This window comes from Parus major, chromosome 1 (assembly GCF_001522545.3).
Source record: "Parus major isolate Abel chromosome 1, Parus_major1.1, whole genome shotgun sequence".
NCBI classification, from domain to species: Eukaryota; Metazoa; Chordata; class Aves; order Passeriformes; family Paridae; genus Parus; species Parus major.
This window is the reverse complement of record NC_031768.1, coordinates 78016052-78029904: the sequence shown is the minus strand read 5'-3', so window position 1 is coordinate 78029904 and position 13853 is coordinate 78016052. Positions and strand designations below refer to the sequence as shown.

Sequence of the window (13853 nt, the reverse complement as noted above, 5' to 3'; positions counted from 1 at the left end):
CCTTACTCAACTCAGAGCAACAGCTAGTGCAATACACGAGGCCAGATCTGGGACAAAATCATTATGTTATCAGAGAGATAAAGACTGTATTATAACCCTGCAATTTTGCATGAACAGGCCAAATAAATGTATCACAGTCCATTTAGTTCTGGCACTTCATTACAACTTAATACTGTACTTTGCAGCATTTTTAACACATCCAGTTTTATGACTAAGCACAATTTCCAAAGTTTTGTGACGTTTTTCCCTAAAAAAATGTAAAATAAATCAGAATTCCACTACATAGTATGCTACTGACGGGTCATCTTCAAGGTGCTAAAGATCTTAAAAAATGTTCATAAAAAGCAAGAAGGTGTTTTCTTCTCTTAGCTTTATCAGCAAACTTTTCCAGGGAACTCAGCAAATATACATGAGAAAGCTGATGAATTTTCCTTTACTAAAAAGGGTGGTCAGGTATTGGAGGAAATTGTCCAGGAAAAGTCTTGGGATCATCACCCTTTTAAGTGCTCAAGAAATGTGTGGATGTTGCACTTGGGAACATTGTTTATTAATGAACGTGGCAGTACTGGTTGATCTTGATAAGAATCTTTGCAAAACCAAGCTTATCAATTCCATGACTCTATGAAATGCCAAGACTCTTGACACTGGGTCTTTTGCTGTCAAAGCAGGAAATGCAAAGCAACTACAGTATGAAAGGGGACCATGTTCTTTCGTGCACAGGTTGTTTTTCCTATTCCTGTGTGTTCCTTCCCTAGCTTTGCTGCAGTCAGTCCTCAAGATTTGTGTTTCAGCTTTACTGTTCTTCTACAATCTGAAACACTTTCACCCATAAGCCTCTTACTACATCCTGTCAGAGTTAACCAGACCTTTTGTTCCCAGTCTAAGTTTCTTTGGTGCTCCTGGAAAATATTCCTTAGGAAAAGCTTGGCTTGCTATTCAATATAAGTGAAAATATGATCTTGCAGCACAGTGTCTGGGAAATGCTAATGTAATGCAGAAAAATCTCAGCAAAAGTTTTCACCAGATATGATGGATTTAATTTGCACACACCAACATGCAAATATGATAAGCAAAGAACAGACTATAATGCAAATGTATTGGTCAATGTGTGCCAATTAGTAATTAGTAGTATTTTTACTGTGCTTTTCCTTTATCTTAGTTCTCTCCTTCCCACCCCTCACTCCCTCTGTTCACCTTCCTCATCCTTTCACTACCCTAAATCATTAGAAATTTAGGCATACCAATTTTTGTTCTTTGGTGCCCTCTACAGGACTGATTTCTGCAATAGAAAATTGCCAGGAAGAAATCAGACTTCTCCCTCACAGAAGAGCAAGTACAGGGCAGTCCAATTCAAGTACATGTGCAACTGGAACTTCTAAACTGCTAATAACGTTAATCCACCCATCCACAGGGTCCATGTTATAGGTCTCTGCAGCTACTTCTTTTGCAGCAGTTGCCTTCCTGTAAGACCTTTCAATTTTTCCTCAACAAAGCACAGTTTCCTGAAAAACATCTTAGGTTGTTTTATTTTTTTCCAAATCTACAAAAGCCAAGGTCAGCAAGTATTCAGTCTCACATTTTGTCTAAGGCCACAGCACATACATAAACAGTTGATCAGGAAAGTATTTGATAAGAAAGGCTTTAATTTAAACTTACATTACAAAGCATGCATTAAAGATCTCATTTCAGAAGGCCAGCAAAAGAACATCAGGCAGTATTTTTAGCTTTAACAATAGATTCTGACAGTAGGTGTACAGTTTTAAAGGCTGGGATTTTTTTTTCCCCCTCACAACATACAAATTACAGAGTATCCAACTTCCAAATACACAAATTTGCCTCATTGTGACAGATCTTCATCCATAGAACTTGGAACATTTCTTAAACACAATATAAATACTCATCCACAATGGGATGAAAAAACCAAGCAATGTGCTAACTGTCCAAGGGGACACCCTTCTTTCTAAATTAAATTAAGGTAAGCTATGCCAAGACATCTGTTGCCTGCCTTATGGGTAGAGCAAGAATCCATACGGACAATTAATGCTCAGCAGCCTTATTCCTCACTTAGCTACTCACAGGAACATACACAGAATCAGACAGTCACAGAAACTTTTGGGTTGGAAAAGACCCACAAGACCCCAACCTTTGACCAGTCATCACCTTGTCAACTAGACCATGGCACTGTGTGCCACGTCCAGCTGTTTCCTGAACACCTCCAGGAAGAGTGACTTCACCACCTCCCCATGTAGTCTGTTCCAGTGCTTAACGACCCTTTCCATGAAGAAATGCTTTCTGATGCCCAACCTTAACCTGCCTTGGCACAACTTCAGGCTATGTCTTTTCATCCTGTCGCTGGCTGCCTGGGAGAAAACAACCCCCACCTGGCTGCACCCTCCTGTCAGGCAGTTGCAGCGAGTGAAATGGTCACTCCTGAGCCTCCTTTTCTCCATATTTAACACCCCCAGCTCCCTCAGTCACTTTTCATATGACTTACTCTCCAGACTCTTCCTCAGCTTCACTGCCCTTCTCTGGACTCACTCCAGTATCTCAATGTCTTTCTTAAAGTGAAGGGCCCAGACCTGGACATAGAACTCAACGTGCTGCCTCATCAGTGCTTGTATGGATACAGGCCCAGATCCAGAGCTTGTCATTAAGCTTTATGACAACTGACTAACCATAGTCTCCTGAGCAGAAAACACAGCAGAGCACATTGGTAGAGTCCTGGAATTGCAAAAAGCCCATGGAAGAGAGAGCACCACAAGCTCAACATGCCTGTGTTTGAGCACCCACCCTGTGCTGGCTGACCCTCCATGAACCATGTGCTCAGACACAAACTGCTGACTGCAACTGCCAAGTGTGCCCCAAGGAAGGACTGACATCCCCCAGGACCCCATCAACAGAATCCTCCTATGAGAAAGAGCTTAGAAGGACTGGAGAGCAAGAGACAAAACAGTGGAATTTAAGCAGAAGAAGCTGTCACAAAAGTGATAGGCATGGTTTTGTTTGCTTTTGTCAGTGATGGATGGCTGTAGGGAAGAAATTTGGGTTTTCTTGAAAGGTTTGGGGTTGCTTTAGATGTGTAAAGGCATTTGTGGTTGTGGTGATCCATCTGCAATGTTTAGTTGACTTAAGCAACTTCAGGGATAAAACTTGAAAGAAAGAGATGTGACCAAACTCAAAGCATTCACAGAAAAGCAAAAGAATTTTAAGATTATATCATGTCTCCCTTCTATTAGATAAACGGGAGACAGGATAAAAATATTCAAAAATATAAAAGGTATCCACAAATAGAAAAGAGTAAATTACTTATGGCTAGAACATGAAATAAAGAACTTACAATATCAGTAAGAAATCTGAAGCTTCTACAAAGAAGCAGCTGCCTAACAGATAAAGAAAGCATTGGAACTGACTAGTGAGGAAGCTGTAGAAATGTCAATGTCAGGCATTTTTTGGAACAAAAATCAGGATTCATTTAGATACAGTGGATTCTGTGAATAGAAGGGACTAAACAAGAACCAAAAAAAAAAAAATAAAAAATCCAGTTACATGAAAAGGATAAAATATGCCCAGGAGTTTGGGGAGAAAAAAAGGAAGTCAGCAGAAAGCCTAGCAAAAAAAAAAAAATAAATTCTGGGACAACTGGCTCCTACACCATTTTATGCCTTATTTTCCATAATTTCCACAATTAATTTTTAAACTCAACAAACAAATCAGAAGGAAATATACACTTTCACAAGTGTAAATTCACAAGATCTGAAGTTCACCTTGCCCGCTGCCCCTTTTAAACCAAAAGCTTTATAGGAAATAAAAGTGAGGGAAAATGAATCTCAACTTGTAACTACTTCCATATGGCAGCATTACTCACTTGTTTCACATTTTCTGCCAAGAACACAACATAAACGCCACAAAATCCCAGCTGTGTTATCACTAGGAAAAAGTCTACAATATACCTAAGGAAGAAAAAACAAACATACATTATACTTAAGATACAATTATCCCATTGCTACCTAATATGCAATTACTGCTCCTTTTTAGAGCAGTCAAAATGCTAGACTCAAATGCCACATTAATCTCTGTGCCTGTGCAGTGCAGTACAGGTTCCTCCTATGGCAAAAGAACATGGTGATCATTGAAATAACACTGTGGCTCAGACTGTTTTTGAAAAAAATGATACACAATGGTGGCCTGAAGACAAACTGTAATGAAACTCTGCTAGAGTCAAGCACAGAACAGAGATCTGCCCCAGAGAATGGATTTGCTGCAGCACAGAGTCTCTGGAGACCCAATTGCCCTTTTGAGGCTTGTAACTGTTTGGTGCAATAGAAAATTGTCATTATGTATCACAACAAACCAATTTTACCTCTAATTGAGCTCTACTGCCATCCCATGAAGTCATCACAACACATCTTAAAACACTAGCTCACTAGCAAGATGCTGCATCCTTGAAAGTAACAGGAATATAAAAATTCTTCCACGAGTGAGGTAAAAACCACTTTAAATTAATGGTGAGCAACATGTCTGTTTCAGATTCACAATTTCACTGCTGTACCGTCATATCACAAACTCTACAAACAGCAGCAGATGGCAAAGAAAAATTATTGTGGTTTTTTGTAAAAGAGTGATAAAATATTTAACAGACACAACAAGCCATTTATATCTTCATGTCCTTATTTTAAAAATAGTAAATATTTCTCTATTATTTGTATGTTATATTTAAACAGGAACCAAAGAATTGTTTCGCTTCCCCTCAGAACACACACATTAAAGTTACATTTGCAGTGTTAACCTGCAATGCAGAAAAATGTTGGGAAAAGAGAATGAAAACTTAAACTACTTCACTGCATGAGACAACAAATGCATTTCTGGTTACAACACATCTCTTCCTATACTGCTAAACAGAATTCTTTTACCTCAGACCTCTTGTAGAGTAGTAGAACTGAAAACTGAAATGTCTAATACAACAGACATCCTCCCATCTCACCATTATCAGCTGGCAGCAGGAAATAACACTGCATAAAAGCATTTTAAAGGAAGGTAAAATCTTAGAAAAATGGAATCTCCTAATCAGTCCAAGTGCCGCCATTAACTTTTAAAAATGAATTTACTCAATTAAATTCTAGTTCAACCTTACCGGCCCCAGGAAGCTCGTTTCTGAAGAGGAGCTAGGGGCCCTACTTCCATTGCACAGCTAACTGTATCACTGTATCCCAAGGAGGACTTCTTCACCCTGAAATCAAAAAGTGAAGAAAAAACAGAGTTACCAGAAACTATGAGGACCTAGAACCCTACTCTGAAAATACTGTTGGTCTTCCATGATTATAACAAGTTGTCACCTGTGGCAACAGTCTGCTACTGCTGAATTTCAGAGGTATAGTTTGAGCTTCTTTACCCCAGGAAGTGCTATTTAGCACTTCACAAGCATGTGAAACACAGTATTGTGTCACCCAGTTCAACAGTACTAAACGAGTTTCTTACAAAAGAAGGTGGTTTTTTTTGATAAACTACTCCACAATCATATTCTTGTTGTATGAGCTTAAGAAATTAATCTCAAATCCAAAAGTCACAAAGAACTTAAACAGAATTCAACGATTGCTGCACAAGCAGTTAATCACAATTGATTCAATGATCTTATTTCGGTCATCAACTTTAAAGACTATTCAAAACTGCTGAGGAAAAATTCAGGAATGACAGGGTCCATTCACAGTACAGTATCATATTAATCTGGTAAAATAGATTTTCCAGCTACAGGGACATTAATAGTTTTGTGATTAAAAAGTTCATTGTACTTTCAAACATGAGACCCTCCCACTGCTTCTCTTTAACACTTGACAGTACAATAAAAATGTTTAATGAAAGTCACTATTAATCAAAATACTCTGTCAGTCAAATATGAGTAACTGCTTCCCCACAGTACTGCACATCTCACTTGGAGGAATATTTTATATTTATCTCATCAGTAGCATCACTTTAACACATTCCTTCAGCACTACTACTTCAAAGGATTAAGTTGCCACAATTCAGAGACAAAGCTCACATATAATCATAGAAGACATTAACAGTTATTTATTAGTTTATCTTTTACTCCTATAAAGTACTTATAAACTAGGTATTCATTAATTATTTACATTTTTCAAAGCTGTGAAGACTCAGAAGCTCTATGAATATAAAGAAGGACTGAAAGCAAGCAATTAAAACTGTAATGAGAAAGACCTGATTATTTGCCAGCAGGGAAGAAGGTACTGGGCAACACAAGTTAAACCAACCTCATTTTGTGTATGAGCAGAGAACAAATGTGTTTTTTCAGTGTGTTGCACAAAGCATAGCTATCATTACTAGGTGCACACTAAGAATTTCAGAAGATTCTAAACTGACAGTAGAAACTGCTACAGCACCAGAATATTTTGTACACCAAAAATCACACACAAAAAAGAGGAATTAAAAAAAAAAATAAATACTTCAACTCAGCAACTGAATGAGTAGTTCCACATTTACCTCTGACACAGACAGTGGCTGCAACGTACCAAGATGTGCATACAGTGAACAGATATAACTCCTAAGAACACAAGGCTGATTGGTCCAACCTGGTATGGAAAAAAAAAAAAGGAATGACACAGGAGATACAGAAATTTTCATGAAAATATGATGGGGAAAAATCTTCACATGAAAAAAACTTCACATTGTAGCAATAAATAATTAAACTTTTTTACCCCACAGCAGGGTGTTGCTGCTGAAGTTTCATGTCATCCCTTAGTTTCAGTTCACTACTTAAGGTTATTCAGGGGTGATCAAGCTGTAAGTACCAAATGAGTACTTCACTCTTCTGTTTCACTTGCCAAAAAAGTTTGTCAAGAAAGAAGACTGCATAGACTGCACAATTCAGTGGTTTGAATCACTTGATAGTGGCAATGACAGTAGGAGTTACAAGTTACAGATAACTATCAAATTAAATAATTTGTTTCAGAATAGAAGCTTGACCAGGAGTTTTCACAGAAGTAACTTGCCTTACCCACATGTAACTATCACTCTCAAACTGAACAACCCATACTATGGAATGACAGGATTATTTAGTCATAAGGTGAAAATTTCATTTTATTAAATTTCCCCTGCCCTAGGAAATGCAGGTTTGTTTGTTACCAGGTATAAACAACCTGGGCTATACCCTATTTCTGTAGAAACACTAGATTAATTTAACAAGCTGACACTTCATCCTAACACATACAATCTGTCTCTAGAGAAGTCTGTACAAAGGTAAGACAACCCCATAGAAACAATTCCCATGAGACATCACAGAAGTCTGAGTAAATAATAATATTTCTTTTTTTCTGGCAAACTTTTTGTTTGGGCCAGAAAAATACTTTGGCTAGGCAAAAATGCAACTCATGCAATGAAGTCTTCAGGGTGAAGTAGTAATTTTCTTTAAAACAATAAAATCTTAATCTTCAGTACTGATTTCCCCAAACTAAAGAGAAGAAATGACACAATTCTATTAATATGGCAGTTACAAATAAGAAGTATTGAGATTTAAATTTTTCACGATATGTATCTGTAAATCTTTCTGGATAATTGTTCTAGTCTATAAAAAAAAGAATTCTTACCACAATGCCAGCATTTTTTATTGCAAGCGGAAGACCGAGAAGCCCAGTTCCAATGTTTCCCTTGAGGAGGTGAGTCAGTGTTTGCATAAACCTGAGGATAAAATATCACATTAGAAATACACATACATGGGGTAGAGGGGAAAAAACAAAACCACACTCTTTGTCTATAATAAAGTGATAAATTTCAAGTTTCAAGTTACAATTTATAGTGGTCCAGCTATTTTAAAAGAAGTGCAGCACATTCAAATAATGATTTTATTTGTCCTTACATGTAAGCACTCTCAAATAGAACACAAAAGTCTGATCTTCAGTTCTTTACTCCAACTTGTGAAATGTTAATTTCACAGCAATTTCATAGCTCTTTTGCCTCAGACTCAAAATAACCAAGTTTCATCAATGTTATTTTAAAACTTACAACATTCAAAACAATCATCAGCTGCAAATCACAATTCTGTCAGCCAAAGCTTTATCCAAAGAAAAAAAGAATAAAAAAAAACATTTACAAGCTTTTCTAATTAAACTTTCAAAACAGGTTATATCCAGATTCTCTCAAAATATTTTTAAAACATTGCTTGTTGGACTTTGAGTAGCCTAACCACTTTATAAGTAGGAACCTTGAAATATTTTACAGCCTGTACATTATTACCTTCAAAAGAAATGAGAACCTACTTCAAAATGGACTGCTTTGGGAAGAATTATGCAAAGTACTTATGCAAAACCACAAAATTGTTCTGTCGGTGCAAGAAGACCCCTTCAGAGTTCAGAAAACTGCTCATAAGAAACAAGTCAGAGGCAAGAAATTTGTGCAAGCTGATATTTAAGATTAACACATACGTAATGCCTTCTTCATTATCAAGCTGGTAGTGCGTCTTAACTGGCAGGAAAGCATTTTCATGCTCTTCATCTGAAATGCCATCTGAGTCTTCTTCATCAATTAAAGGCTTCATTACTTCCATGCCTGTACAATACAGTTAACACTACATTAGTATTAGAAACAAGCTTACAGTTCAGAAGTAAAACATGATTCAAACTTCCCATGCCATGGGGTATTAAAATGTTCCTAACTACAAAGATGATTTAAGCAGATATATAGAGCACAAGTTTGCCTAGGATATTCTCTTTCTTTAAAGTGGCACACTATCTCATTATTATTAATATTATTATTATTATTATTATTATTACTACCAAACACTACAGTTTTTCATTGAGAAAAGCAACTATCTATCATGAAAATGTCACTGGTTTAATTCACTTTGCAAGCTAATGCAACATGAAGCAAAACAGAAAAGTCATCCATCATTACAAAAGCGTGAGATTCATCTTAACCACTGGTAGCTCTTTCAGAATTAAACACTAGGTCTGCACTCAGAGAGGTAAGACATATATCACAGAAAGCATCTCCATTCATTGAAGAAAGAACCAAAATACAGGAATCGGGTTGCATGCTTTGAAAGCTGCAATTTTGTGCACCTTTTAAAGTAGCATAAAATTCCAGCTAAATAACAGCACCAAGTAAGAGCAAGCAGTCAGTAGTGAACAAAATTGCCTTTCAGGCAAAACTAACAGCTTATGCCAGTTTAATGTTGAGGAAATTATAACCATTTTAAATTACTACAGTTAAGCAAAGCAAATCCTGCCAAGAGCAAAAAGATTATTTACCCTACACTCGCCTACTATAGCATCCATTCAGAAAATATGTTGAATAAGTCTCAAGTTCCGTAACTTTCACCAAACAAAAAGAGAAATCCTTGAACATCCCTGTGATGTTATCATTTTATATTAAAAATAAACTAACCCAAAATAAACCACACCACATTTATATTTACATTATAACACGGCCATTGTGTGTCAGGGTTTTAGTAGTGATGGGGCTACAGGAGTGGCTTTAGTGAGAAGCCGCTGTAAGATTCCCCAGTGTTAACAGGGCCAATGCCAGTTGCTCCCAGGATAGATCTGCTGCAAGACAAGTCCAAGCCCAACAGGGATGGTGGCAGCACCTCTGCAAAAACATAGTTAACAAGGGAAAAAACACCTGCTGAGCAACTACAGCGGGAGAGTGGATTGAGAACATGTGAGAGGAATACCTTGCAGACCCCACGGTCAGTGCAGAAGGAGGGGCAGGAGGTGCTCCAGGCACCAGAGCAGAGATTCCCCTGCAGCCCCTGGTGCAGCCCATGGTGAGGCAGCTGTGCCCCTGCAGCCCATGGTGGAGCAGAGATCCACCTGCAGCCCTGGGAGGATCCCACAGTGGAGCAGGTGGATGCTCAAAGAAGGTTGTGACCTCAAGGGAAGCCCACTGGAATGAAGCAGTGGACCTGTGACCCCAAGGAGAGAAGAGTCTAAGTTTGGAGCAGGTTTGCTGGCATATTTGTGACCCTATTGTGACCCACACTGGAACTATTTCTGGAAGACTTTATCCCATGGGAGGAGAATGTGGGAGTACTCCCACTGAGGAGAAAGGAGTAAAAGAAACGTGTTGAACTGACCACAGTCCCCATTCCCCACTTCCCTGCACCACTGGAGGGGAGGAAGTAGAGAAATTAGGAGTGAAGTTGAACCTGGGAAGAATGGAGAGATGGGTAGAAGGTTTTCTTAGATTTATTCTTATTTCTCATTACCCTGCTCTGATTTGACTGATAAGAAATTCAGCTAATTTACCCAAGTAGAGTCTGTTTTGCCCATGACTGTAATTGGCAAATGATCTCTTCCTGTCCTTTTCTCAACCCACACACAAACATTTTATTATATTTTCTCCAGCTAAGGAGGGGAGTGATAGAATAGCTTTTATGGACACCCAGAATCCAGCCAGGGTCAACCCGCCACAGTTATTAAACAAATCATTAAGGTTTTCATGAAGCCCTGGAGATGTCTAACCCACCAACAGGGCACTGAAGCTAATGCTAAACAACTTCTAAAAAAGAACTATAGAACAAGTGTAAAAGTCTCACAAAGCAGAAGACAACTTGTCCAAGTCATTAAAATTAAATTATATAGCTCAAACTCTCCTGAAAACACCAAAGGGTTGTCAAAATTTCATGTCTGAAAATTTGAAAGCCAATAACAAAAGCACTTGACAGAACCAAAGACGCCCAGTCCAGAGCAAAAATCAGAGGTCAGAGACTCAACCAGAAAGTACACTGTAAAGCAAATTTATACTGAGTGATATTGTAATTATACAAGTCATGATGGACTTGACCAGATTTTTCTATAAGGCACATAGTCTATGAATTGATCAAAAGAAGGATCACCAAGTTCCTTCCCTCTGCTCCCACAGCATTGTGCTGACTAGTTCTTGACCATATTCCCCCTCAGCTCTGAGCCTCTGCTGGGCTTATTTGATGCTCACAAAGTCCTACATACTCTAGTTCTGGAGTAAAAGTTTGCCTCCTTGGGGATCAGAAGGAACAGGAAGTTTCACCCAGTTAGCAATTGATTAGACTGATTTTCATTCTTTAAAGTATTGATTCTAAACTAACAATCTGAAGGAACAAGCCAAACCACAAGTGTATGATCATGTGAAATTCAACAACATAGAAATGAAATAATAATTTAATTAATTTTCCAGTTTTGTCTCCATCACCTTTTGTAGGACGCTCTTCATAATGCCAAACAATAATGCCAACATGCAGCAAGTAAGGCTCTTACTTAGCAGTAGCAGGGGACCAGCATAACACATAGGACCAACAGCTTTGTTAAGTATCAGCAACAGCTCCGTCAAGGGAGAAAAGTAAAATTTTCTTCTTTCATGACAACCTGAGACTGGACTGTTTGGTATATACACACACATCTATACTGTTTACCATGCAACCAGATGACATACAGAAGACTCTGAACTTCATTTAGACATCCCATTTTACTTTCTCTCCCAACTTCCTGACCCATCTTCTAATCACAAAGGTAGTCCTTTAAGAATAGATTTAGACATAATCATTCACCTCATCTTTCAAGCAATAAAAATTTTCCTAACACAAGCTACTTTTCTTCTGAGAAGTCATTTCCCATGCTTAAAGCCATCTAGTCATCTCAGGGTTATTGTTATCACTGTCCCACTGCCCCATTCACCCACTTTCTCAGAAATGGCTTAAATTAGACACAAGAATATCCATTTCCAATATGCACACTAAGGCAGGGAGTTTGCTGTTTCTATTCTAATGCAATAATGCACTTGAGAATAAATTCTATTAGTTTTAAAATATGGGCTACAGCAATATCATCAACTCACACTGCCATAACTATACAGGATATGACTTACTACAGGTTCCTCTGAAATACTGCATTATATAAAACATTCCAACAATGCTATCTGGTCTCTATCCTAGCCATAAAAATGCTCTTAAATTGCTTCTTTTCCTCATCATTCCTCCTTCATCCCATGACTGCTGTACAGTTTTGGCCTAAACATGTGAACCTATAAACAGTAGTGGTACTGAGATATTAATGGGAGGTTTGGACCATGTGTCTTTCTAAGCACTGGTTTTCATTTGAAAATAGAGCTCTACTGTTGGAATAATGTGGCTGAGTTCCAGAGTTCATACCCAAAGTGACATCCAGGTTTGTGTAACATCCACATTTAATGGCTCCAAACTTGTAGTCTAGACCACATGAGACAAAAACGCTTGAGCTTTGCATACTTGCATCGAGCTTGAAATTAATTATTCTGGAACATTCACAGTCACTGCCAGAAAACTGGCACTGAATACCCAGATTTACTTTGATTCCTTCCTACAAAGGTCCTGTATGTGCAATTCAAATACAATCTCAAACTGCAGCACAAGAATAGTCTATGCATGTCATACCTGAATCAGAGATGAAGATGTCTGGCTGCTCTCACAAAGCACATGGTGCAGAGCACACCTCAGCCAACATTAGATCCAGGCTCCACCAAACTGTCTTGGCTGCATTCAAACACACTATGAATAATCCAACCCAGTGCTCAGCCATGGAACTCACTGAAAATTTTGCATTATCATATATATAAGAATAAGGAAACTCATTTCTGCACACCCTTTTGTTTTCACTTAGACAAAGCACCAGCCAATTTTCAGCCCTGTCATTCCATCACCCAAAATTAATTTCTTTTCTCCTTTTTCCCCCACAAAAATCTTTTCAGACCAAATACTGTCCTCTGATTGTCTTTAACAGCTAATTAAACTGACATTGTTTCTGCTTTCTTCTGTGAACACCCATGCAAGCAGGGTGCTAGGAAGCTCTGCAAGTACTGCTGCTATCAACCAAAGCAACACAAAGTGCATTACAACTTCTCCCAGCATTATCACTGCAATGTTGAAACTAATTCCTTAGCCACAGGAGAGATAAATCTCTGATTCATTACAGCTACACATCACATTATAATCATGCATAAATGTCAACACTGTATCCTCAAAGACCCAAATTTCAATCACTAATCAGCCGTTATACAGTGAGATTAAATCCGTAGTGTTGAAATTGTTATGACTACTATTTCCAATTTTGTATCTTCACATGTACTTTTCTATTCCCTAGAATTTGCCAGCATCTTGCCAACACTTAGGGACATACCGCTAAAGAAACGTTTGAACTGTTACTAAATTTTACTTAATTCCCAAGCTTTTCAAGCACACTGAAGAAAACACCTGGTTCAAAAGTTCAACAAAGAAATTAATTTTCACCAAGAATTTTAGTCAATTCTTCTATATTGCTCAAGCAATTAACACTTCCAAATTTAACTGAACCACAGGAGATAAAACCCATCTCCATCATTTTTATTTCATGGAAGAAACATTCACAAAAGAATGAAGCAGTTTGCCAGACAGGCATAGCAACCTAAAGGAGATTTTAAAAATAAACGCTAAGTACAATCTTCTAATGTTCCTTTGGAGAAGGTCACGCCCCAGACAAATTCATGTCTAAAACCCCTTTTCCAAATTCAATTTAACAATACGGTCTAGTTTTTATTTCCTGGGTTTTTTTCCCTTCAGGTTTTTGAAGTCAGTGTCAGCAAATGGAATCAAGTGGATTTGACATAGAAGCATACACAGATTTGGGGGATAGCATACAGCATACCATTGTTTGCATCAGCTGGCTTTACTCATTTATGGGAGCAGGAACATGCAGGCCTTTTTGGAGCACCACTACAAGCGTATATTAAGTGCTCAGCAAAAAGCAGTAGGCAAAGGAGGTCTTGTACATACTTCACTGCTCAGTCAGCTTCTACACAAGAACATGCCCACAGGGCCAGAAACGCTGTCCAAGATTCACAAACTGTGAACTGTGTTTATT

The 13853-nt window shown here is 38.1% G+C and overlaps 1 protein-coding gene across 2 annotated transcripts in view; it reads right to left on the bottom strand.

The window, feature by feature from the left end:
* SLC36A4 (solute carrier family 36 member 4) overlaps positions 1-13853 on the bottom strand; it is an 86344-nt gene that overhangs the window by 69798 nt on the left and 2693 nt on the right. Inside the window, exons 2-6 of one of the 2 annotated variants that reach the window (XM_015642762.3) lie at positions 8430-8553; positions 7596-7686; positions 6493-6581; positions 5132-5227; positions 3866-3950 (exon numbers count right to left, since the gene is read on the bottom strand). In XM_015642762.3, the coding sequence (XP_015498248.1) occupies positions 3866-3950; positions 5132-5227; positions 6493-6581; positions 7596-7686; positions 8430-8551 (483 nt within the window). In that variant the 5' untranslated portion in view covers positions 8552-8553. Of the gene's footprint in view, positions 1-3865; positions 3951-5131; positions 5228-6492; positions 6582-7595; positions 7687-8429; positions 8554-13853 lie in introns of those variants that run through there. The other variant, XM_015642785.1, reaches the window with a different exon arrangement.